Genomic DNA, 27,291 nt, shown 5'->3' with positions numbered 1-27,291 from the left:
CACCACTGACGTAGCCGCCCCACCGGGCCGCCGCCGCCGCCGCCGCTGCACCGGGGAGCGGGGAGCTGGGAGCGGGGCGCGGGAGACGAGCGCTAAGATGGCCGCTCGGGCTGGGGCTGGTGAGTGTGCGTGAGGGGCGCGCGGCTGCGGCGGTTGGCGGGCTGAGGCTCCCTGCGGGAGCGGAGGTCCGACGGGAGCCCCCAGGGCCGGGAGGCACCTGGCGGTGTTTTCCCGCCGCGCCGGGCGCAGTGGAGTTCCTGAGGGAGGGAGACAGGGTTGCGGACAGACTCAGGGGGGCTGGCCGAGGGGCGCGTGGAGGAGGAGGTGGCTGCAGCAGCGGCGGCAGGTCCGGCGAATTTAGAATTGGCGCCTCTGGAAAGTTAAGGTGGGTCGAGCGATGCCCAGGCCGGTGCCGACCACCTCAGGAGTGCTCCGAGACGCTGCTAGCAGCGGCGTCCCCTGTGACCAGGGATGCCGCGTAGCCACTCTGTGCTTTGCTGGGGGCGGAGAGCGAGTTGGGAGAAAGGGCGAAACTGGGAGACGCAGACGGGGAGTTGTGCCCTGATCTGCGTTGCGGAGCGTGGAGAAGATGTAATCGCAAATGATCGCGTCTCTGATGTGGGCCGGGGCGCTCTGCGGAGCTGGCGCTGTCGAGATAAAGCCACATCTTGCTCCTGGCTCTGCCGCCAAGTGATGCCCGAAGCGCCTCTGGGATGCTTTGGAAGGGCGGTTCTAGTCTTCCTTTTATAAGAAATGTCTTGCCTTCCCTTCATTGATCGGGTCCGGGCACTGCCAGCACCTGCTGCCACTTAGACAGACTTTTGAATACCAGCTTCCTAAACCATTCCCGCTGGCTGCTAATAGGCTAACCTTCCTTGGGGCGCGTAAGAAAACAGGTCAGCATACATAAGCAGAAAAAAACGACTCAAGTTTAAGAGATGGGACTCGCCCTCTCCCTCCACCTCCGCAATAAAAAAAGAAAGTGAAACATTGTAATTGTTTAAACTGCAAATTTGAGCTGTTGTAAATGCTGGTAACTGGATAATTTTTTGCAGTTTTAATTTTGGAAGTTAAAAAAATAAACACGTCTTGAAAGAGCCTCTTCATCCTCTATCCCTGTTCCCCATTTTTAAGCCTTAATTGTCAAGCCCTGCGAATTAGGGGCTTGTAAAATTAGCATAGAAATACGACTTTCAGGCCGTGCACTTGAATTCCTTATTATCTCTTAAGTAGCTGCCTGTGGGGTAAAAGTAGAGGGGTGGTAACGTTGGGCCTAGAATTCCACTTGGAGTTGTCTTTAAAACCAGCTTTAGGTGTAAACAAGGAAAAAGAATTGACTGTTCCCTGTGTTCAAATTCTGAAAGCCAACCATAAGTTAAGCACCTATTTATAGAATATTTCATAATCACTGTGAGATTCAATACTCAATTGTCTTGAAAGAAATGAACAGTTTGTATTCTTGGAACCCTAATCTTTTTATCCTGAGTTTAGTGTCTCGGGACCTTTGAAAAGGACTTAATACATTTTGGTTCATTTAGCCTCTCTCCCCCACACTGCAGTCTTTCTAGCTTTTTTGTTATACTAGCTTATTATTTTTGCAATGGGTAGCAGATTTTTCAATCCAGCATTTATCATTGTAGACTATTCATGTTGAAATGTAAAGACAGTCTGATATTGAACAAGTAGTTCAATACATATATTGCAGAAAGTTAAAATGTCTGGGGGCTGATTTGGTTGTGCATGCCTTATTTTTCATTCAAAATATTGATTGTCCCAAGTTTTTTAGCTTAAAAACTTTTTAATGATTGGTGAATTTGCATTTAGCATCGAGGGAGGAAAGGAACAGGCCGAGCTGACTCCATCTTGAAAAAGAAGGAAACTCCGTCTTGCACTTTCAGTGAGCTTTGGACCATGTGCCTGGTAGCCATGGGGATAACATACCTATACTGAACTGGCCTCCTGGACTGATAAACACCAGATTCCATACCAAGATTTCCCCTGGCCAAAAAGAATGTGATAATCCCCTATGTAGTCAATCACCTTTGTAATCTTTATGGCACCCATTGGTGTAGGCTACAATGTATAACCAGCTGACCCTTCTCATTATGAATCATGGCTGTAACCTGATTGTATCTCCCTTTTACACTTTCCAGGCTAGGTTTAAGGAATTTGGGGATGTGGGCTTGAGCAGTACACTTAAGGTATTTAAGATTTTCACAAAAGTTGGTCGGGGTCCTTGGCTAAGAGGAGAGTCTGCCTTGGGTCTGCCTGTGTAATAAACTGCACTCCACTATCTGCATTGTCCTTCTGAGTGAGTTTGTTTCCCGAAAGGCATGGCTACAACAGTATAAGAACACAATAATAAAACATTTGGAATATTTAAAATGGAAAATCCGTTGATGATTTGGGTTAAAGGTTTGGTAGAAATGTGTTTGTTTATTTGAAATTTAAATTATACTGGTGATCCTGTATTTAATCTAGCCATCCTGCTGCTGCTGCTGCTGCTGCAGTCGCTTCAGTCGTGTCCGACTCTGTGCAGCCCCATAGATGGCAGCCCACCAGGCTCCCGTGTCCCTGGGATTCTCCAGGCAAGAACACTGGAGTGGGTTGCCATTTCCTTCTCCAATGCATGAAAGTGAAAAGTGAAAGTGAAGTCGTTCAGTCGTGTCTGACTCTTAGCGACCCCATGGACTGTAGCCCACCAGGCTCCTCCATCCAGGGGATTTTCCAGGCAAGAGTACTGGAGTAGGGTGCCATTGCCTTCTCCATGGGTTAAAGGTTTGAAGTATATTATTCTTACCAAATTGTCTTTACTCCTCTTTTTCACAGATTTTTTTTTTTTTTAGTTATAAAAAGGAATAAGGTATTATGTATACCCTCTGCCAAACTTTACACCCTTGAATCTTACTGAGTATTATTGATAGCATTTGTGGTTCACAAGAGGATTTCCTGCTTGTTGGATTACTTGAGGGCAGTCTCTGATTATATTTTATTTGTATCCATAGCACCTGACTTAACTGCTTTAACATGAAGAAAAAACCTTTGTAAATGTTGCTGAATTGGGTTTTTGATTGATAGAAGTACAGTGAAAGGCAACATGTTGGCATTACCAAGAAAGCAGGGAAAAAAATGTGCTTTGAAGTTTTTCTCCTTTCTACAATGTTTGTGGGAAGACACATTGCCCTGTCCTAACAGAGTTTTCTGGTTGAGGGAGAAGAGAGGCTGGAGCACAGGCTTAGGAGTCTAATCAAGATAGGAAATGTATGTTCAGTCATTTTCTGGATTCAGTAATGGGGACAATTTTGCCATTAGGCCCAACCCAGGCTCCTCTATCCATGAGATTCTCCAGGCAAGAATACTGGAGTGGGTTGCCATTTCCTTCTCCAGGGGATCTTCCCAACCCAGGAATTCAACCCAGGTCTCCTGCACTGCAGGCAGATTCTTTACCTACTGAACTATGACTAGGTTAAAATATAAAAGGATTCTACCAATACTGACTTCTGGCAAAGATTACTGTAAGAAGTATAATTGATTTTTCATAGCACTTTCAGACATCATAAAATTTTTGTTATAAAGAATTCATTTTACATGGAGTTGTATGTGCCATAGAAAATTAACTTATAGTTCAAGAATATACGTTATTAGACTAGATCATAGATGTGCTAGAATAGTAGTCTGGCATTTTACACAAAGTATTTGAACTCAATTTATGACCCATAGTAGAATGCTCAAGTCTTTTTTATGAATGTTTCCCCTATTGTTACTAAGTTAGCTGCAGTAGGTTGGTATAATGATAAATATTTTGGAACAAAATTGCCTATGAAGGAAATACTTGTAAGTTGTGGTGGGTGAGGAAATCAAATAATCTGGCAGCAGAACTTGCTTTTCAGGAGTTTTTTCATATGTCATCAACTAGTTTCAGTCTCTGTGCCTCAGGAGAGGCGTGCTAGAGACTAGAAGGCCCAGGGAAAGAGTCTCCTTTATTGTTTAATAAGGAGTTTCAAGCGAGATCAGGGTAATTACAGATTCTAGATCTCTAAGGGAAGAAAGAATAACCAGAGTCTTTCTAAAGAAAAAGGAAAGGAAATAATGTCATGATTGGCAAGGAGACATGCCAAAATACAAAACAGGCATAATAGCTTACCTAAGACAAGCAGGGAGAGTTTGAGAGCCCATTGTATTTATTTGTTCAATAATTAGTTCATTCAGAAATATTGAATCCCTTTCTATGTACCATTTTATAAACATCTCTTGAGAGGGTACTATGGCAGTGAAATAAATGGAAAGTTGAAAACTGCCTATAAGAAGTGGATAGGCTTTACTCTAACATGGTGGATGTGCCTTGCTGTGATTAGTCGCTCAGTCGTGTCTGACTCTGCAACCCCATGGACTGTAGCCTGCCGGGCTCCTCTGTGCATGGGGATTCTCCAAGCGAGAATACTGGAATGGGTTGCCATGCCCTCCTCCAGGGGATCTTTCAAACCCAGGGATCAAACCCAGGTCTCCCACATTGCAGGCGGGAATTTAAGCCACCAGGGAAGCAATATTGTGGATCATTATTTTCATTCTTATCCAAATGCATGTAAAGATTGTGGTAGGTAGTAACTCCTAAGACTGACTTATTGAAATTCGCATTTCCTCATATCTTTTATTATGGAAAATAACAAATCTTCCTACTTTTAAGAGCTTTTAGAGGATCTGTTTAGCGTATTTGGTACTTTTAAAAGAAAAATCAGTCTTGTTACAAAAAGTATTGGCTCTTTAATATCCATCTCTCTTGGGGAGTCTCAGGAGAATTTTTTTAATGAGATAAAGATGATTACTGTGACAATTTTATTTAAATATTCTACTTTACTCCCAGTGATACATTTTTTTTCTTTAGTAAGAATAGAATTTATATAAAATGTATATACCCATTTCCTACAAAACAATAGTTTGTATCCCAGTTATGAAAGTTTAAAAAATTAAGCTTATTCACATGTGGTCATTTGTATATAAATATATTTTAACAAAAGATGTGTGTGAAATAGTTAATCATGGATCAGAGTAGAAAGGTACATATTGTGGCACAATTTGAAAACTCTTACAGGTCATGTTAAAGGAGCTTAGATTTATCATATGGGTATATCTTTGATTTTCTCTTTTTCCTTTTGTTTCTCTTCTTTTCCCAGCTATTTGTAAGGCCTCTTCAGACAACCATTTTGCCTTTTTTGCATTTCTTTTTCTTGGGGATGGTCTTGATCACTGCCTCCTGTAGAATGTCACAAAACCTCTGTCCGTAGTTCTGGGTGGTAGGTATAAGCAATTTTGTGCTGGTGAACTATAACAAGTTGAATATTTTACCTATAATCTGATGTGGACGTGAGTTAAACCCTTGACTAACAATACCATATCTAACAAAATTTTGTTTTATTTCTCTTCTAGTCATTTTAGCTTTCTATTTTATAATTGCTTTAATGGTCTGCTGCTGCTGCTGCTGCTAAGTCACTAGAGTCGTGTCCGACTCTGTGCGACCCCATAGATGGCAGCCCACCAGGCTCCCCCGTCCCTGGGATTCTCCAGGCTAATTCTAAAATAATTAGCTTTCAACAAGTCAAATTATTTTGTAAACTTCAAAGATTTGCTAAAGGAGATTTTAAAAATAAAGGTGCTTGTTCATTGATATGGTATGAAAAGTTTGAATAGCTTGGTTTTCTTTGAACAAATTAAAATTTTTGTTGTCTTTAAGCAGTGAAGAGTGACAGAGAAGCTTTCAGAATATTTATAAACCCATCTGTAGTTAAAATAAAGATAGCATATTTGGTTTAAAAAAAGCCTTTTCACAGCTGTTATTTGGAATTTCAAGTGTGAAACTTTTTAAAAAAATGTATGAGAAATGATATAGATAGTTTTAATCTTTACATACAGATTTCATTCAGAACATCTTGACTATTTGTATGTTGCTATTATATATAGGTACAGGTAATATTTTACCAGAATCTATATGGGGAATGCAAAAATGTTTTGTTAATTCTTTGTGAGATGAATATACTGCCAAAAATTACTTGTGCTATCTGCTGGAGCCAGTTAATACACAGCCTCTCAGCAGTGGATTAGCAAATGAAAAGAAGTGCTCTGAACCCAGGAGAAGATAAGCGTCAAGAAATACTCCCACCCCCCTTTCTTCTCTTCCAAGCTTTTAGATCTTTGTGTGATGAGGCTCCTCTGGGGATACCCTAGTAACTGTCTCTGAGCTGTGGCTCCCGGCAGCAGAGCAAACTGGAGATCCCTGGAGGCTGCAGCCTGGCTCTCTAGTTGCTGCTTTCTTCCCTGCCCTTGCCTTGGTTGTCCACCCCCTACTGGTTTCTTTCATAAATAGACTGGGTGAATGGGCCCCCTACTCTAAAATATTAATCTCGTGGTCTGTCATTCCACTATTCTGATTTCACTTCTTTGGATTTTTAAAAAGATTTTTTTCTGAAAGATCCCCTTTTAAAATGCAAATACCCCTGGGAGAGGTCAGACCTTAGTCCTCAGCTAACAAACATCTCAATTGTCAGTTAGCACCTAAATTCACCTTAGTACACATTTGCCTGAGAAGAACCCTGGCTAAAAGTGATCAAACTAGTGGGAAGCTAGCATTTATAATAATAGTAGTAGTAGTAATATTATTATTATTATTGGGAGGTAAGATGTACCTAAGAGCCAAATTGTTAGCAGCCAAGAATTGTTGTAAGTGCTTTACAAATATAAATTTCCCTATTTCCCTCATCAACCTGTTGCTATTATTACCACTGTTATTTTACAGATAAGAAAACAGGTATGTGGAACGTAAACGCTTGTGTTAAACTCAGGCATTTGGATTTCTTTTTTTTTTTGGCTGTGTACATAGGGTGCTTTATTCTCCACAAAGTGATACATGCTACGGTGGGTTGGGCTTGGGCCGATGTCCCCATATGTACAGAACTGAATAAAGTGGGTCTCTGAGAAGAAGTCTGATTTGCCTTGATGTGGAGGGGAGCTGGGGAGGATGGAGATGAATGTGACACCAGGATATGTTCAGTCCTGTGCTGGTTCTGGCCTGGAATGCAGGGAGTTAGGGCAGCTCTCAGGGTGGTCACTTCCAGGCAGGGGCGGCCTGCCGGGCTTGGAGGGCCTTCTGTACCACATCTTCCCACTGGGCATCTGATATCTCGCGAGCCCAGGCAGGAACCCCTGGTGCAGGCAGGCTTATACCAGCCATTGTCCTTTTCACCAGCTCTACATGTTCTGGGTCCATGGGAATAGAGCTGTGGTGGTTCAATTCTGTAGCTCCCTGCTCATCTTCGTCCTCACTTTCTAGTGGTGGGTCCGGCAAATGAAGCCCCAGGGCCTGGATCAGCAACTACATCTTCTCCATCCCCCACTGGTGCCAGTTCCACCTCCTCTTGTTTAGGATCTTGGTTCAGGGGCTGGTAGGAGTAGCCAGCTGGTCCTGCCCCTGTTTCCTCTTGTTCTTCCTCTGGTTCCTCACTGCTCCAATCCCCAGTGCCTTCCATGGGGCCCTGATGTGGCCCCAGTTCCTCAGTCTGATTGGGGAAGATACGTCCAGGACCCATGGTGTCACCCCCTAGAACTACTGTTGCCATAGGGCAGGGGCCGCTCAGAGCCCGCGACCCAACCCCGAGGCATTTGGATTTCTTAGGGCTCTCTGCTTTGCTGTGAGACCTTCCCTGCTATATAGCCTCTCAGAGAGGTGGCATCTGATCAACATTTCACCATTTTGACAATTTTGCATCAAATGCAATCATGCTGTTTGATTATTGGCAACTTCCTGTTGAAGGTCAGGGGCTTTGCCATCATCTAAATAGATTTTTTAGTAACAACTGTAATGAAATTGACAAATTCCTTGTTAACTAAGAGAATGTATTTGCAAGATATAGAGGAGAAGGAAGTAAAGAGACTAGTTTATAATTTAGCACTATCTTTCCTACTTAAAACGTATACAAGTAACACATTATTTTGAGGAATGTAAAATATGGATTAATAAAATAATTTACAGTAATTTATCTCAGGGTCCGAGACAACCCAAAAGTGAATGAATGAATATATGTGTGTATATATACATATATTTTCTTCTCTAGGCTTTTTTTTTTTTTTGAGCCTTATTTTCTGAATGTTCTGCAAGATATCAACTCATACCACCTCTTTAAAATTTCAGAATGAAGGACTTCCCTGGTGGTCCACTGGTTAAGACTCCGCACTTCCAATTCAGGGGATGTGGGTTCAGTCCTTGGTCAGGGAGTTAAGATCCTATATGCCGCATGTGTGGCAAAATAAAAAATAAATATATAAAGTAATAGTTTAAGAATGAAGAAATTTTCTTTGAGTGTAAACAGCATTTCCCACTTCATCTCTGCAAGAAGTTGAACTGATAATTATTGTCTGTGACTTGCCAGAAATGTGTTTAACAAAATTTTCTCTGTGTTCTTTTTGTGATCCCTTTCAAATAAAAAATAACCCTAGGTTCTTCTCTTGACCTCCATATTGAGTCAGTTCTTTCAACCAATGTTTGATCTGCACTGATCTACCTCTGCTTCCATCTTGGCTTCAACAGTGCTACATCTTTAATATCCTTGTAATATCTGGAATAGAAGTCTCCTTTAATCGTACTCATCCTTGCTCTAGATCTGCCATTCAGATCCCTGTGTACCTACGTATCTGATGGTGTCATTGTTCTTTATAGAATTCTAGAGTGGCTTCTCACTGCCCCTTGTAGACCATGGAAGCAGGCTTTGGGAATGATTCAGGCAGAGAATTCTCCAGGTCCCAAGTAGCAGTTAAAAGGGAAGTTTGGAATGTATTCTTGTTCCAGATGGCCACATCCTCTTTACTCTGCTGACTGCACATAATGAGGAACAGTCAGGAGAGCCCCCTAAAGTGTCATGGGCCCCCATTGTTTGGGTCTAAAGATAAAGTGTGCTGCTGCTCTGTGCAGAGTATACTTTCAGTGGCAGCAAGTTTCAAAAATGGGAGACCACTAGGAGCCTAACTGCAGTAATCCACTTGACTTTGGCTTTGTCCAGAGTGGTAGTGGCGGTGGTGGTGTTCAGTCACTAGTTGTGACTAATTCTTTGAGACCCCATGGACTACAGCATGCCAGACTCTTCTGTCCTCCATTGTCTCCTGGAGTTTGCTCAGATTCCTGTCTGTTGAGTCAGTGATGCTATCTAACCATGTCGTCCTCTGCTGCCCCATTCTCCTTTGCCTCTCATCTTTCCCAGCATCAGAGTTTTCTCCAGGTGGAAAAGGTGAGTTGGCTCTTTGCACCAGATGGCCAAAGTATTGGAGCTTCAGCATCAGTTCTTCCAATGAATATTCAGGATTCATTTCCTTTCTGATTGACTGTTTGATCTCCTTGCAGTCCAGAGGACTCTCAAGAGTCTTTTCCAGCACAGCAGTTCAGAAGTATCACTTCTTCAGCACTCAGCCTTCTTTATGGTCCAACTCTCATATGCATACGTGACTACTGGAAAAACCATAGCTTTGACTATATGGACTTTTGTTGGCAAAGTGATGTCTCTGCTTTTTAATATACGGTCTAGGTTTGTCATAGCTTTCCTTCGAAGGAGCAAGCATCTTTTAATTTCATGGCTGCAGTCGCTGTCCATAGTGATTTCAGAGCCCAAAAAACTAAAATCTGTCACTGCTCCCACTTTGATTTCCCCTTTGATTTGCCTTGAAGTATTAGGACTGGATGCCATGATCCTAGTTTTTTGAATGTTGAGTTTTAAGCCAGCTTTTTCACTCTCCTCTTCATCAAGAAGCTCTTTAGTTCCTTTTCACTTTCTGTTGTTAGAGTCTGCATATCATCTGCATATCGGAAGTTGTTGATATTTCTCCCAGCCATCTTGATTCCGGCTTGTGATTCATCCAGACTGGCATTTTACATATTGTACTCTGCATGTAAGTTTAATAGGGTAACAATATACAGCCTTGTCATACTCCTTTCTCAATTTTGAACCAGTCACTTGTTCCATGTCTGGTTCTAACTGATGCTTTTTGACCCACATACAAGTTTCTCTGAAGACAGGTAAGGTGGTCTGGTATTCCCATCTCTTTAAGAATTTTCCACAGTTTGTTATGATCCACAGTCAGAAGCTTTAGCATAGTCAATGAAGCAGAAGTAGATGTTTTTCTGGAACTCTTGCTTTCTCCATGATCCCATGAATGTTGGCAGTTTGATCTCTGGTTCCTCTATCTCTTCAAAACCCAGCTTATACATCTGGAATTTCTCAGTTCATGTACTGCTGAAGCTTAGCTTGAAGGATTTTGAGCATACCTTGCCAGCATGTGAAATGAAAGCAATCATATGGTAATTTGAACATTGTTTGGCCTTGCCCTTCTTTGGGATTGAAATGAAAACTGACCTTTTTCAGTCCTGTGGCCACTGCTGAATTTTCCAAATTTCTTGACATACTGAGTGCAGCACTTTAATAGCATTATCTTTTAGGATTTTAAATAACTCAGATAGAATTACATCACTTCCACTAGCTTTGTTCATAGTAATACTCTCTAAGGCCCACTTGCTCACATTCCAGGATGTCTGGCTCTAGGTGAGTGACCACACCATTGTGGTTTTCCAGGTCATTAAGACCTGTTTCGTATAGTTCTTCTGTGTATTCTTGCCACCTCTTCTTAATCTCTTCTGCTTCTGTTAGGTCCTTGATGATTTCTGTCGTTTATCATGCCCATCCTTGCATGAAATGTTCCCTTGGTATCTCCAGTTTTTGTAAAGAAATCTCTAGTCTTTCCCATTCTGTTGTTTTCTTCTATTTCTTCACATTTTTCATTTAAGAAGGGTTTCTTATCTCTCCTTGCTGTTCTCTGGAACTCTGCATTCATTTGAGTATATCTTTCCCTTTTTCCCTTGCCTTTCACTTTTCTTCTTTCCTCAGCCATTTGTATAGTCTCCTCAAGCAACTACTTTGCCTTCTTGCATATTTTTCTTAGGAATGGTTTTGATCACCACTACCTGTACAAGGTTATAAACCTCCATCCATAATTCTTCAGGCAGATTCTTCAGATCTGTCTACCAGATCTAATTCCTTGAATCTATTTGTCACCTCCACTGTATAATTGTAAGTGGTTTGATTTAGGTCATACCTGAACGGCCTAGTGGTTTTCCCTTTCTTCAATTTAAGCCTGAATTTTGCAGTAAGGAGCTGATGATCTGAACTATGGTCAGCTCCAGATCTTCTTTTTGCTGACTGTGTAAGGATTCAGGGTGAAACAGTAGAGATAATAAGTACTCAGATTCTAGATATATTTTGACAGTAGAACCAAATATTTTTACTTAAGGATTGGTGTGTGGGGAGAGAGAGAGATTGGAGACAAGTATGATCTCAGGATTATTAACCTCAGGACCTAGAAGGATTTAGGATGATGGAGCGTATTAATCACCGATGTCTTACTTTTGCCAATAGCAACTATTGTTGTTTGCTTACTCAAATAAAATACTATATTTGAACGGATTTTGGACCTCAGGAAATCTGGAGCGCACATGTGAGGTCTGGGGTTGGTCATTTTAAATCTATGCTTGACATACCCTGTATCTAAAAGTGAAGAAATTGTGGTAGGTAGGAGTATCTGATTGCTAAGACATTTTACAAGCAAAGAGGTGGAAAGAAACCAAAAGTCAGCTTTTCCTTTGCAATTTTCTTAGGACCTGGAGGTGGCATCTGCAAGTACTGTTGAAATTCATGCTGCTGTCCTAAAAAATCCAAAACATTGATCATGCTGCACACAATGTTCTGAGTATTCTATATCTAGATCCCCAACTGCAGCCCAAAGTTCGTGTTCAATTTATGTTTAAATCAGTGAAGAAAACATTTCATGATGTCCTACTTTTTAACTAGATTTTGTTTTATTGTTTTTAGGTACAGGTGGCAGATATGTTCCTTTAATTGATAAAGGAACAAGTTTGATCAAGATCAGATTTGTTTTATTATATTGGGGTTTTGGGATTGTGGGTTTGTTTTTTGGAGTAAGCCTCTAATTTCATATAATGTTTAGGCATGCAAGAATGTAAAAGATCGTTATATTGCCACTGATTTCTTATTTTTCCTTTTTTTTCTTGTTATTTCCTTATACATCCTTGCACATTCTTCAGAGTCTAGTCAAACACAAAAGACAGAAGGGGAGAATACTTTTCTCTTTTCTTAAGTCTTTTTTCTCTTTTCTTAAGTCTATCAAATCAGAGTATGTTACAGAGCCATGAATTAAATAAAGGTCATTATGGGTATACTACTGGAAAGCCAAATTTTAAATAGTATTTAAAATTAGAATATTTAATATTATTTAAATAAACAGTGTAATATTGATTTATTCACTATAGATGTGTGTCAATATTAATTGTTTACTGAACATTTGCTATGTGCCAGATATTTGGTTATCTCAGTCCTTTAACAATTCAGTGAAGGTGGTATGATTTTCCCTGTTTCACAGATGAAGTTTAGAGAAGTTAAACTGTTTGCTCAAGTCAGATATAAAGCAGTATGTGACAGAGGTAACATTCAAACGTAAGTTTTTCTACTTCAGACCCCATGCTTATAACTATGATTATATTTTAGTAACTCCACTTAGGGCTCTTGAAATGTAGATATTAGTAAGATGTATTTAGGTCTTGCCAGTCCCAATTTTTAAGAAAAAGGAATGACAGTTGGTAAATGGAATGTGGAAAGTGGTCACTACCCATTCTTTACCAGTAGATGGTAGCATAAAATTGAAAACAATGTTTTTGAAAAGGAACCGTCAGAGCAAGTAATGTATGTGTTCTTTCAGAGCAAGGTGGATGAGAGATTAGTGAAGTCCAGTACTCTTGCCTGGAAAATCCCATGGGCAGAAGAGCCTGGTAGGCTGCAGTCCATGGGGTCGCTAAGAGTCGGACACGACTGAGCAACTTCACTTTCAGTTTTCACTTTCATGCATTGGAGAAGGAAATGGCAACCCACTCCAGTGTTCTTGCCTGGAGAATCCCAGGGACAGGGGAGCCTGGTGGGCTGCCGTCTATGGGGTCGCACAGAGTTGAACATGACTGAAGCGACTTAGCAGCAGCAGCAGCAGTGTAAATTAAAAGTGAGAATTGCCTTTGGTATTATGACAGGCAGCCCAGATATTAGGACCAGTGAGAGCAAATTAACAAAATTATTCCTGGAAAAATAAAATAATTCCTGGAAAAATACCTTGTAAAAAGAAAAATATTGGCTTTTTGTTTTTCTTTTATTAAAAATTGACATTGTTCTTAGTTTTCAGATGCTTCAAGTGTTGTCAACAGAGAGTTGTTTGGATTATGTATTCCTCAGCTAGACTAAATAAATGCTAACAATGGATAAGTGCCAACACATTGGGCAGTTGCGGCTTGCTCAGGACCATTCCATCCTCAACCCGCAGAAATGGCATTGTGTGGACTGCAATACAACTGAGTCGATTTGGGCTTGCCTTAGCTGTTCTCATGTTGCCTGTGGAAGATATATCGAAGAACATGCACTCGGGCACTTTCAAGAAAGCAGTCATCCTGTTGCATTGGAGGTGAATGAGATGTATGTTTTTTGTTACCTTTGTGATGATTATGTTCTTAATGATAATGCAACTGGAGACCTAAAGTTACTACGAAGTACATTAAGTGCAATCAAAAATCAAAATTATCACTGTACCACTCGTAGTGGAAGGGTTTTACGGTCTATGGGTACAAGTGATGATTCCTATTTCTTACATGATGGCACCCAATCTCTGCTTCAACATGAAGATCAAATGTATACTGCTCTTTGGCACAGGAGAAGGATACTCATGGGTAAAATCTTTCGAACTTGGTTTGAGCAGTCACCCATTGGAAGAAAAAGGCAAGAACAATTTCAGGAGAAGTTAGCAAAAAGAGAGGAGAAGAAAAGACGACAAGAACTATTAGAACATCAAGCTAAAGCAGAATTGGAAAGTATGCCTCCCAGAAAGAGTTTACGTTTACAAGCTCTAGCTCAGTCCACCACAGTAGAAATAGTTCCTGTACAGCTGCAAACCTCAGCACTGCCAGCAAAAGATAAAGTAGTATCTACCTCAGAAGATGTAAGATTGAAAAAAGCTAGTGACTCCTCTGTTAAACAAAGGCCAACAGTAACTCCTGGTGTAACAGGACTGAGAAATTTGGGAAATACTTGCTATATGAATTCTGTTCTCCAAGTATTGAGTCATTTACTTATTTTTCGCCAATGTTTTTTAAAACTTGATCTGAACCAATGGCTGGCTGTGACAGCTAGTGATAAAACAAGATCATCTTATAAGCATCCTCCAGTTACAGATACAGTGTATCAAATGAATGAATGTCAAGAAAAAGAGCCCTACTCTGTGTGCTTCAGATATCCAAGTTTATCATCAGGACTAAGTGGCGGAGCACCAACGAGTAGCAAGATGGAACTTATTCAGCCAAGGGAGCCAAGTTCACAATACATTTCTCTTTGTCATGAATTGCATACTTTGTTCCAAGTCATGTGGTCTGGAAAGTGGGCCTTGGTCTCACCGTTTGCTATGCTACACTCAGTATGGAGATTAATTCCTGCTTTTCGTGGTTATGGCCAACAAGATGCTCAGGAATTTCTTTGTGAGCTTTTGGATAAAATACAACATGAACTAGAGACAACTGGGACCAGGTCACCAGCTCTTATCCCTACTTCTCAAAGGAAACTTATCAAGCAGGTTCTGAATGTTGTGAATAACATTTTTCATGGACAGCTTCTTAGTCAGGTATGGATTTTTAAAAAGTCTTATTGTCATCTTGGGGAATTCATAAAGTGAAGCCTAAAAAATGCATATGCTCTGTATAGCTAATAGGTTAGCGTTAGTACTGTTCTCAGGTCACATTAGATCACTTTTACAAGTATGTATGAAGACGTCAGTTCACTCCAACTGTTGTTTCACCTTCATGAAGTGGTATTAAAGCTTTATGATGGGGGTGGGGCAGGAATTAGGAAACAGAGCTTCTTAGGTTAATAATATTGCTTTCATTCTCTGAGGGTTGAGATGAGGAGTTTAATTACACAAGGAACAGATTTGGAGATACTTTTGTACCAGGAATGGTTTCAGTGCACACTTGAGTAGTTTCAGGAACCAAGAAAGTAGCCCTAGAAGATTTCCTATAAAACCAAAGGGAGCAAGGACTGAAAACTTGAACGGGTAGATAGGGAAGTTTTAAGGTAAATAGATGTTGTTTTATTTAGAAAGATCCTCAATGGTTTTCCTTTATTTTAATTACAGCTGTAAAAATTTCCCTTTGTGACAGTCACAGAACCAGAATCTTCCATCTAATGATTCTCTAGAATGAGTAGACTCTTGGGACATTACTAGACATCAGCTCTCTACTTTTCTAGAGCATAGAACTTTAAAAAATGTGTGTGTTGTTATTTTTTAACTGAGGCAGTTGAGTCACTATACACATATTCAGTTGAATAGTTTATATATTTCTATGAAGTTTATTTCACTTCATGTTTCAGAATTGTCTAGATTCTACATTGTGTGACTTAGCAAATATGAGTTGTGGTTTTGGGGGTTGCATGCAATATTATTTTCCTATCATCTTTCTCTGTCATTTTTAACTTTTTATGCAAAAGTTTAAAATACACAATTATAAATATAGTGATATATACCATATGGAAAACCTATATAGTACAGTAAATCTGTGTAGAAGAAAAGAAGAAAATCATACATTAGTCCCAGAACTCCACACAACCCACACATAAAACTATGACTATTTTGGTATATTTCCTTCTGGTTTTTTTCTGAATATTTATATATATTTTTGCCCTAATTATATGGTCATGTTGAATTTACCTGCTTCTTTTTCCACTTTATTTAATAATTAAGGATTTTTCATAGTCATTAAAATATTTGGTCATTTTTTCCACATTTCAGTGTCCAGCAAATGTATATACCATAATTTTTTTTAACCATTCCCCTATTGTTGACTTCTAAACTATTTCCAATTTTTCCATTATTATAATGTCACGATCAATCACTACAGTTTTTCTAATGATTTCCTTAAGACAGAGGAATTACTTTGTCAAAGGGTAGTACTTTTGATATGTGGTTGCAGATTCCTTTCCAAAAAGTTACCATTTCATGTTTTGAACAATGTGAGAGTGTATGTACTTGTTTTTTTCCTTTATGGATGAATTTTAAATTTAATAAAAGTTGTTATACCAGCACTTTGCTCTCTTCCTTTCTAATGTGTAATAAATACTTAGAAAATTGGTCATTTCAGAAGATTCAGAGGTTGGTTGCTGGAATGGCTTTTTTAACCTGCCATATTCAAGAAACTGTTCTCAAAAGGTCAAACCTTGGTCCTAGTGAGTCCCCAAACTATTAACACTAGGGGTATTCTTCTTTTCTTTGTGTCAGTGTATTTAATTTAAAATGTAAATTACAATTGGCTTTTTTATTTTGTTGTGTGTTCCAGGAATATAGCTTTTGTGAAAGAGTTTAGTAGTATTTCATATCATGTGGATTATTAGATCTTTAAAGTCTGTCTTCAGTTATGGGCAGTGTTGGCATTAAATCCTGCTGAATGCTTTACCAAAGTTATTCTTTCCTTTTCCAGTTACTATATTTCCTATGTCAGAAAGGCCTCCTGTTCTTTGAGGTTCCTATATTTTGATTAGGATTTTAATGTAGTGCTGTTTGCTTTAAGTAGAAATATTTATATGTATTTTATATATACTATCTTTTGAAATTATTAGTTGGTAGGGCTTCAAAATCTGTATATGCTAATGTACTAATATAAAAGTATGCTATATTTTTAAATTTGCATATAAAAATATACTAATAGCATTTTACTTGCATTATGGTTAAGAAGTTATGGGGATTTGGGAAGAGAAAACCCATCAGTGAAAGATGAGAAAGGAAAAGGGCAAAGAAACTCAAGTCTAATAATCTAAGCACATTAAATGTATATAAATATATATTATATGTATAGACACACACACACACATATATATACACACAGTGTGTATCTAATTAAGTGAGCCCATAGTTTGTTTGTTTGTTTTTTTTAACTAAATTCAGACTTGACTGAACTTAGTTAAAAAAAGCCCTTACATTCTGATTAATAATCCTGGCCCAGCCATGCATCAAGGCTAGGGATTTTCTTAATAAGGCAAAACTCAGCCTGATTCTCTGTGTGCCCTTGGAGCGAGGAGATCCCACCTTCTCATGGCACTATTTGCAGCAACTCTGTTTCCAGCCAACATCTATTGCAACTCGAAACATCTTTTCAGATTCAATGTAAAAGCATCTTACAAACGCAACACATCAATTGATCTGACTCATAAGCTATTCTTGATCTGCTTATGCATCTCTCTCCCTACAAATATTAATTCGGGGCTCATTCTTCCTTACTCTTCCCTCCTTCCAGCAGTTTCTCTTTATTAAAAAAATAAGAGATTATTGTCAAAACAAAAAAAAACAAAAACAAAAACAAACAAACAAAAAAAAAAGCCCTTAGAGCTTTTTGAATGCCTCATAGTTAAAGCCCATCAATGCATAGTGTATTTATGGAAGAAAAACATTATTCCCTGAAAATAATATAAAGCAGATCATTCAGAATTCTGATAGTACATTTTCAGAAGAAAAGCTTATTTACAGGTAATGACTTCTAGTGAAAGGAGTAAATATTTTGACAGAAGGATTGTAATCTGAGAAACTAATATTTTTATTTGCAGGTTACATGTCTTGCATGTGACAGCAAGTCAAATACCATAGAACCTTTCTGGGACTTGTCACTGGAATTCCCAGAAAGATACCAATGCAGTGGAAAAGATAGTGCTTCCCAGCCGTGTCTGGTTACTGAAATGTTGGCTAAGTTCACAGAAACCGAAGCTTTAGAAGGAAAAATCTACGTGTGTGACCAGTGTAATTGTAAGTAGAGGCTGTATATTCTCTTTGTTTTTCTAAGGTTAGCAAAGAGAAACACCAATGAGGGGAAACTGGAAGAAATTCCGTAAGTAGCAGGTATAGAAATAAACTGTTTATCAAAAGAAACTTGGGCTACATATTTCTTTTTAATTGATGTTTGTGAACTACATGTGTGTTTTGCCTTATTGATGACATTAAAATATTTTTGATCCTATAGTAAGTTGTAGAAAGGATTCATAAGATAAAATTTAATATGTGAGTAGAATAAAGCCAGAGAAGGCGATGGCACCCCACTCCAGTACTCTTGCCTGGAAAATCCCACGGACGGAGGAGCCTGGTAGGCTGCAGTCCATGGGGTCGTGAAGAGTTGGACACGACTGAAGCAACTTAGCAGCAGCAGCAGCAGAATAAAGTAGTGAAGGGGAATAGTAAAAGGTATTTAGTACTGAATGAAATGATTGCTTTATGAGTCTTTTTGGTGCACATCAAAACATTGATACATAGATAACATATGTATATGTGTGTGTATACATACTTATAAAATAGGAAATAATATACATTGCTGGACTGCTGTGATGGACATTGGTTTCATAAAAACAAAGATTTATTAAAAAACCATCCATTGACTGCCTCTTCTATAATTAGTCATTGTTCTAGTCATTGTGGAAAGAGGAAAGACACTTTCAAGATGCTCACATACCTAATGGAGAAAACAGATAGACAAGGTCTACTGTGATAAGCTCTCTAATGAAAGTGAGCATAGGAACCCAGCACTGGGGGATGAAACAGCCATTTCAATTAAACAGAAGCATCCTCCTCCAGAGAAATGGTAGATAAAACCACATCAGATCTGCTACATCTTCTTCCGGTTTCTTTATCAATGTGTAGTACATGGCATTTTAAATGTTTATACTATATATTTGCAGATATTCTCCTTAATCTCCATGTCTGAAAAAAAATGACTCTAGACTCTAGGGGGTTAGAGGGAGAAGGCAATGGCACCCCACTCCAGTACTCTTGCCTGGAATATCCCATGGACAGAGGAGCCTGGTGGGCTGCAGTCTATGGGGTCGCTAAGAGTCGGACGCGACTGAGCGACTTTACTTTCACTTTTCACTTTCATGCATTGGAGGAAGAAATGGCAACCCACTCCAGTGTTCTTGCCTGGAGAACCCCAGGGATGGCGGGGCCTGGTGGGCTGCCGTCTATGGGGTTGCACAGAGTCGGACACGACTGAAGCAACTTAGCAGCAGCAGGGGGTTAGATAATAAACTCCTAAGGTAACATAAAAGAAACAGTGGCTGTTCCAGCATTGAAAGAATGGCATATAAGTTGATGATGTTCCAAAACAACTTATACCAACATTGTCTTCTGAGTGCTGCCTATTATGAAATCTGTTGTAAAGAAGAGCCTAATATTTATAAGATTAGAAGAAAATAAGCCTTTATTGATAAAGTGTGTATAGTGTTTATTTTCTTGAACATAAATGTGAACGGTCCTAGATGTTTTCTTCACCAAATCTGGGAGTAGAAAGATATGAAAATAAATGCAGAAAATTATAACATATTTATATCTGCTGGGTCCACCAAATAAAGGCCTAAAAGAGCTGCTTGAATTTAATCTATAATGGCAAATGTTTAAAACTATAATTCAAGGAGTTAACATGCTTTGTCTAGCTATACTTGTACCATATATTCTGGGAGACAACCCAAAGTTAAGTCCCTAAGATCCTGCAACAGTCTGATACCTGGATCTCCAGAGCATAGACCTGGAGGAAAGACTTCTGGTGGAAAGAGGAGTTGGGTTAGAGGACAGCCTCATGGTGGACTGATTCCACTTCCTATAAGAAGCAGCTTCTCCTGTGGCTGGAGTTGTGGTTGATGTACAAGTTGAAGGATAACTCCTGGACATCAGGAGCAAACTTTGGTAGGCAATGGCCTAGAGAGAAGCTGCAGCACAAGGTCCATAGGACGACCTCTAGAGATAGTAGGGGGTAAAAAGAATCCTCAGTTCCCCTTGTTTGAGATCTGGTACTAGAATAGCAAGACACTGAGGGAGATCTCAGCTAATCAAGGCTTGCTTTCTCAGGCGGTGCTGGGTTGGATCTCCAGGAAGCGGGGAGGGGTGCTCTGGGCAGGAAGGTTCCATGTTCATGGGATCCTGATTAGCCTCAAGAAGTAAACTGACCATGATTGATTAAACTTTGGTAAGAGTATATTAAAGTATGTGTTTAGGGAGTAATTTTCCTTTTAGTTGGCATAACCAAATCCATTTAAAAATATTATAGCACTATATCTTTCTGTTGCCTTATTTTAGGACCACATTAAATCGTGTACAGTGTATGTGGGGGATTGGTTCTAGGCACACCCGGTTATCCTAAAATCTGCCAATCTGCCAAACCATCCCTGAAGATTTCACATCTACAGATTGAACCAACCCAATCCATGGTTCGTTGAATCTGTGTGTGCGAAACATACAGTCAACTGTGTCAACTGTGATTTAAAAAACTAAAAATCTGCATGTTAGTGGACCCATGTAGTCCAAGCCTTTGTTGTTCAAGGGTCAACTGTACTTGTTTACCTGTCTGCCTTGACTAGCTCATAAGTTTTGGTGTGTGGTTTACATGATTGTGGGATTCCCCGGTGTTTCAGATGGTAAAGAGTCTGCCTGCAGTGTGGGAGACCTGAGTTTGATTCCTGGGTCGGGATGACCCCCTGGAGAAGGAAATGGCAACCCACTCCAGTATTCTTGCCTGGAGAATCCCATGGACAGAGGACCTGTCCATGGGGGCTACAGTCCATGGGGTCACAAAGAGTTGGATATGACTGAGCGACTTCATTTTTGCTTTCTTTTACATGATTGTGAGTGTCTTGAGCAAGGCCATGCCTTTATATTTAGCCCTATATAATGCCTATAACTCAGTAGATGTTTAATGGATAATACAAGCTTGGATTATTTTGAGTTTACTCAAGCATTTCATTGTATCCTTAAATTTGCATCTCATTCTGTCTTTGATATCATAGCAAAACGTAGAAGGTTTTCCTCAAAACCAGTTCTACTCACAGAAGCACAAAAACAGCTTATGATTTGCCACCTACCTCAGGTTCTCAGACTCCATCTCAAACGATTCAGGTTAGTAGTAGAATAAAGTTTAATACTTGACTGGGAGACTTATCTACGTCTGCTTTTTTTTTTTTTTTTAAGGAGAAAAAATTCTGTCATTATCTCTAGCCCTAATCATAGACAACATGTTCAGTAACTATTCTTCTGATACTGTTATCTTCCCTTGTAGAATACATTGCTGATAGCAGACTCCTTGCATTTTGGTTTGCACAGTAGATTATTCTCCTAGTCTCTGCTTATAGTGTTTAATATTCAGCATGTTTTAGGTACAAAATTTTAAAATTAAAATCTATAGCTTGAGAGTATTTGACCCAATTGCTTCATGCTTGGAAAATGCCTGATGTTGTTCCATATTTTGGGGGAATATAAGGTAGAATTTTTTCCTCAAGATTATAGTCAAGCATTCACAGAAATAATGATGAAGTAGAAATACTAAGTACCACGAACTACATAAAAATGAATTTATCAGAGCCCTAGAGGAAGGCATTAGCTGATATCTAAACATTCCCAAAGCTTCCCTAATGGCACAGGGGACTTCATGTAATTTAAATCTCAGTTCATATGTCATCTCAGGACTTTCCTGACCATCCTGTTTAAAAGTAGCACCACCAACTCTTAAGTGTCACATTACCTACCCTATTTTTGCTTCTTGGCAAAACTATCTGCAATAGTTGATTTATTAATACCTGTTTCTCTCCCCCTAAACAGAAGTTCAGTAATGACAGTGGTCATTTCATTCCTGTATTCCAAAATCCAGAACTGAGCTCAGTACATAGTACAAAATACTAAGTGAATGAATTGGGTGTATGCAGGAGGAGGAACACTTTAGCCTGAGAACAACATGAACAAAGGTATGAAGGAACAGGAAAGGGTACACAACAAAAGGTTCAGTGGAGTCTGGGTGAGACCTGCCAGGGTGTGTGAAATCAAGTGGAATGAAAACAAGAAAATTGTTATGTCCAGGGGCTTCCCAGGTGGTGCTAGTGGTAAAGAACCTGCCTGCAAGTGCAGGAGACATAAGAGACACAGGTTCGATCCCTGGGTCGGGAAGATCCCCTTGGAGGAGGGCATGGCAACCCACTCCAGTATTCTTGCCTGGAGAATCCCATGGACAGAGGAGCCTGGTGGGCTACATACAGTTCATAGGGTCGCAAGGAGTTGAACACAACTGAAGCGACTTAGCACGCACAGCATTGTCCAGGGCCAGGTAGCAAGGCCAGGGAGCATGGAGAGGTCAGACCATATATGAGATTCTATAGATAGAATTAAAAGGGTTTAAATTTCTGGTATTTAATTGGCTACTATAAATCATTGAAGAACTTTCTGTTTTTCATAATTGCCTCTTTAGTCTGCCATTTGAAGCTCACCTTAATTTAAACCTATTTGCCTCCCTTCCATCTTCTGCTGAAAATATTTGTGATGCTTCCATGCCATATTCTGATTCAGGGACCATTTTTATGCTGCTTTACCACCACATTTATCTTTTTCCTTTCTCTTCATCTATTAAAAATGTACTGTTATATTTGCCAGTATATAAAATATATAGGGCATATAAAAGGGAGAGTGGGATTGGGGAGGGGCACATAAGAGCTTTAGAAGAAACATAAGAAACAGAACATTTCTAATACCTTACAAGCTCCCCATGTATGCCTCCTAGTCCTATTCCCTCTCTCAGAAATAAAGCATGACTTTTGGTGTAGTGTTATCTTGTTCTTTTATCATTTTACTGTATTTTTATCAGCAGACAAAAAGATCCTGCTTGTCAATGGAAATAAATTATTTTCTAATTAGACAACTGACAAGTATTTAGCATCATTCAGTAAATTAAGATTTGAATTTTATGGTATGATAAAAGAGATAAAGTGAGAATGATAGGAACTTAGGCTAAGCAAGTTCCATTATTTTACATGCTTCGTACTAAGATTAAAGGGGCACTGGATGCAGGACTCTATACACTTAGTAGGGAAAGACTGGGACATGACTTTGAGCGTGGCAGGTGACACAATTTGCAAGTCTCACCTTTAGTTCCATACAATTTTACATCCTACTAATTAAGCATTTCACATTTTTTTTCTTCATAAAACCTATTTGCCTTTCTCCTTACTTAACCTGCTACTGTCTTAACTGCATGTTTTAATACATTGATACTACATTTTCAGCTGTTTTTTGTCATTGTACCATAGCACTCGAAGCTGGACTATAATCTCTTGTAAGAACTACCATTGATTACATTATTTTTCCCCTGTAGCACCAATTCATGCTATTTGATGATAAAAGCATTGCTTTACATGCATAGATCCAGTACTGGGAAGCATGACCAACAGACCGAGAAATTGACAGTATAGGGACGATATCTGAGTTTTGTCACTAATGGGTATTATACTGACTTACACACAGGAAGGGTCAGTTTGTTTTTTTTTTTAAGTATGAAGAGCTCTTGAAGTGTTTTGAGGAATTAGAGATCCCTGTTTTGTTTGGGTTTGTTTTTTTCCCCATACCTGGCCAAGAAAAATCCAGATTATGTCTCCCAGGAACAAATTCTAGGTCCTGGGATATCCTCCTCCAAGTATTGACAAGACAGTAAAGAATTAAAAACCCTTTGGTGCCTTGAATTTCTCACTTCAAAGGGGGAATATGCCATAAGGCTGTATTTTTTCTGAAAGTTAATTTTCTTCCTATACTATCCTGTAACTACAGAAGCCAAATAATTTATTTTAGAACCTCACTGTACTTGTTTGGTAAATACGCCTAAATTCCTCTATTATAGCCCACTTCAGTATTGAAAGGATTTACTATTTACACTTTTTATATAGGATTGTACTCTATGCTGTCTGAGGTTTTCTATGAGTTTGGACCGGGTACGTGGTTATGGTCCCTTGACTTGGTTGATAATTTTACCGATTTGTTTGCAGATGGTCAGGACGTAATAACCGAGAGAAGATTGGTGTTCATGTTGGCTTTGAAGAAATCTTAAACATGGAGCCCTATTGCTGCAGGGAATCCCTGAAGTCCCTCAGACCAGAATGTTTTCTGTATGACTTATCTGCTGTGGTAATGCACCACGGGAAAGGATTTGGCTCAGGACACTACACTGCCTACTGTTACAATTCTGAAGGAGGTATAGATAAAAAAAAGTATTTTACCTTGGGGTAGGCTTTTGGAAGCCAGGGTTCAGTCTTCACAGATTTCTAAACTAGACACTAAGTTAATCTTAAGAAAAGCCACTTGATTTGTTTTCTTTCAAGAAGGAAAAAAAATGGGGGTTTTGTGCAGAAAATAGGGTATTCTATGATGCAGGACTGTGGTAGTTTTGTCTTGTAAGGGCTGAAGGGATAAAATAGTAAGGATGGTCTCATTAGTTACGGATAAAATAGTAAGGATGGTCTCATTAGTTACAAGTCAGAAAGTGCGAAAGGCACACTTCCGAGAGTAGGTCCTCTGTTTTCTGGTTGAATTCAGTTAGTTTTGTTAAAGAACAGAGCACCTAACGAACTGGGGAATCACAGATATTTGGAACAACTTTGATTTCAAGTTCTAACTTGAAACTTTTGCTTACTGCTTCCATGAACCTTAAAAAAAGAGGTATGGACAAAAAGTCCATATAACCCAGGAAGGCAATTAACATTACCATGAGTTGTACACAATTTGCTTTATAATTACCAGCGAAAGCATTAACTGGTAAGATTATACCAGGAATTAAAGGTAGTGTCAAGTGAACAAATCAGATTCTATAACTTCAAATTACTTCTAGGACAAAGGTAGGTGATTCGAGTAACATACTGCCCAAGCTGTATTTCTAATTTAAAGAACTAAATTGGCTAGACAATTATTTTTCCTTCAAAAAAAAAAAAACCAACTCTCACTGAAACTCTTTAAATCCATGTTTTCACTTATACTAGAAATTTCTAAAGTTCCTTTGTAAACATTAAGATATATTTTTGTGCTTCACTCTAGGGTTCTGGGTACACTGCAATGATTCCAAGCTGAGCATGTGCACTATGGATGAAGTATGCAAGGCCCAAGCTTATATCTTGTTTTATACCCAGCGAGTTACTGAGAATGGACATTCTAAACTCCTGCCTCCAGAATTCCTGTCTGGTAGCCAGCATCCCAGTGAAGAAGCTGAGACCTCTTCTAATGAAATCCTTAGCTGATCCAAAGACAGTGGGGGCCTTCTTCTTGTGATTTGTATATATACTTTTTAAAAGGGCTGACTTGACAATTTGGGGCTTCACTGTTTTTATTTTTACTTACTAATCAGTGCACAGTGTTTACACATTTTGTATCTGACTGCAACAGATCTTTTTACAGAAATGAAATTAGCTTAAGTATATGTGTATCAATGTCAGCAGGTAATTTTTGTTAAATACTTGGGAGTTTTAAACTTTTAGTGTTTACCTCAGACTGGTGTTACCTCTTGTGTTTTGATGTCTTAATTGGCTCAGATCATGAATTTGTGCAATCTTCTACTGAAGAAGTTCAGGTGGCATTTTATAATTTATTTTTTATAGTTATTTTCTATACAAATTCTTATCAGACAGATTAAACTTGCTTCACTAAGTCTCACCAGAAAAGGGACATTTTTTTCAGATTTGTGTATCAAATGCCCCCAAAGGAAGTTCAACTACTACAAAGTGAAATATTACTCATTATCATTCAATACCCCTGAGGTTTTGTGTGACAGGACTCAGAATAGACTTTACTTTGGTAAACAGAACTTCCTCTTTTTCAAGTTTGTTGTAAAAATTATTCTTTACTTGGCATAGTCAAACTGTATTATACAAATGAAGATGACAGCTTTATAAACAGCATGTTTAAATGGCTTCAGTACTATGGACATGAAAATGATGATGGCTGAGACTTCTATTAATAATAGTGATTTGTCTGGCAGCAAACGTTTGTCCAGATTCTAATAAAGCAGTCATTAAAAAAAAAAAAAAGAATGTAGCAAACAGTATATTATGGTGTAATACAAGTACAGTTCAGCTTGGATATGAGTTCATTTTATATATTTAACATTAGATCTAGTTTTGTACTATTGTATCTTGAGATTTTTGGTTTAAAGGGATAGAAATCAGTCTTAAAGAGAAAAAAACTGCATAGGACATAGAACTGTTCAAAATTGGCATCTGAGCAAAATGTTCAGCATCTCACTTAGAATAAGTAACTAAAGCCGGATTAAAATGCTCTTGCTAGTATTATGTGACTACTAAAAGCCTGTTAGATATTTAAACATTGGGCCCTTTTTGAAATTAAAATTACACTTGCATTTTATTAAAAATATAGTATGAAATACTCATTGCTCTTCCCTAACAACCTTATTAGAAATCTTTAAAGTCCTACTGCTGCTAACTTTATTCAGAAAGAAGAGAATCCACTAACCTCTATAGATTTGTTAAGATCTTAGCTCGGTGTTAACTACTAGAAAATCATTTATCTTTTTTCTCAAGTAGGTTTGCTTACAGTTTGAAATCATCAGGGGCAGCTGATCATGAAGTGCAATGAGAATTTACCACTTCACAGACAAATCATTCATGCCAAAACTACAGCTTGAGTTTAAATGGCTAAGGTTTAAAATTATTCATCTATTAAATACCTATGCAAGTTGTTACCTCAACTGTTAATGTAATTATACCTCATTAAAGATTTTTTGTGGTCAAGATACTTGAGTCTAGCCTTTTTTAACATCAAGGATTACTTTAAACTATACCTTATAGTGTACCTAATTTTAGTGCAACAGTTTAAAAACAACTCTGGAAGCTATGTTGTTTATAGTGGTAGAGTCACTAGCCCTTTACTTTTTAAACCCTTAAAACTAAAACCGATGGGGGAGGCTGTTTGTGTGAAGTCAAGGAAAGGGGACTATGGGAACTCTGTACTTTATGCTCAGTTTTGCTAAGAACCTAAAACTGCTCTAAAAAAAAAAATTAAGGCTATTTAACAAAACTAAAACCAAGTCAAGATTTCTTACAGTATATCTCAATGTGGATTTCTACATTCTGTTAAATTTATCTAACAAAAAAACAACGTATTTTGGTTGTAAAATAATTTACTAAAGGCACTATTGTTAAACATCAAACTAATACTTTGTTACCAATAAGGTACATCATTGTAAACATGACAAAATGATTTTCAAGAGATACATCGCTACCAGGTAAACAATACAATTTTTTTTTTTTAAAGTAACAGCTTTCCTATTTACAAGATCATATCCCTTCCAGCCATTTCAGGGGCATGCAGTAAAGCCATTGC

General features: G+C 38.7%; 1 protein-coding gene and 1 pseudogene across 1 annotated transcript; one reads left to right on the top strand and one right to left on the bottom strand.

The window, feature by feature from the left end:
- The first annotated feature begins 52 nt into the window (after window positions 1-52).
- USP44 (ubiquitin specific peptidase 44) lies at window positions 53-26,699 on the top strand. Its single transcript, XM_070788973.1, has 6 exons — window positions 53-119; window positions 13,266-14,754; window positions 17,724-17,919; window positions 20,940-21,048; window positions 23,952-24,157; window positions 24,994-26,699. The coding sequence occupies exons 2-6, from the start codon at window positions 13,336-13,338 to the stop codon at window positions 25,191-25,193; spliced, it is 2,130 nt and encodes a 709-aa protein (XP_070645074.1). The 5' UTR covers window positions 53-119; window positions 13,266-13,335; the 3' UTR covers window positions 25,194-26,699.
- Window positions 6,861-7,636, bottom strand: LOC109558999 (male-enhanced antigen 1 pseudogene; annotated as a pseudogene).
- Window positions 26,700-27,291: the final 592 nt, after the last annotated feature.

This window comes from Bos indicus, chromosome 5, assembly GCF_029378745.1.
Source record: "Bos indicus isolate NIAB-ARS_2022 breed Sahiwal x Tharparkar chromosome 5, NIAB-ARS_B.indTharparkar_mat_pri_1.0, whole genome shotgun sequence".
NCBI classification, from domain to species: Eukaryota; Metazoa; Chordata; class Mammalia; order Artiodactyla; family Bovidae; genus Bos; species Bos indicus.
Note: the sequence above shows the minus strand (reverse complement) of the source record. Positions and strands in the feature narration are given on the sequence as shown.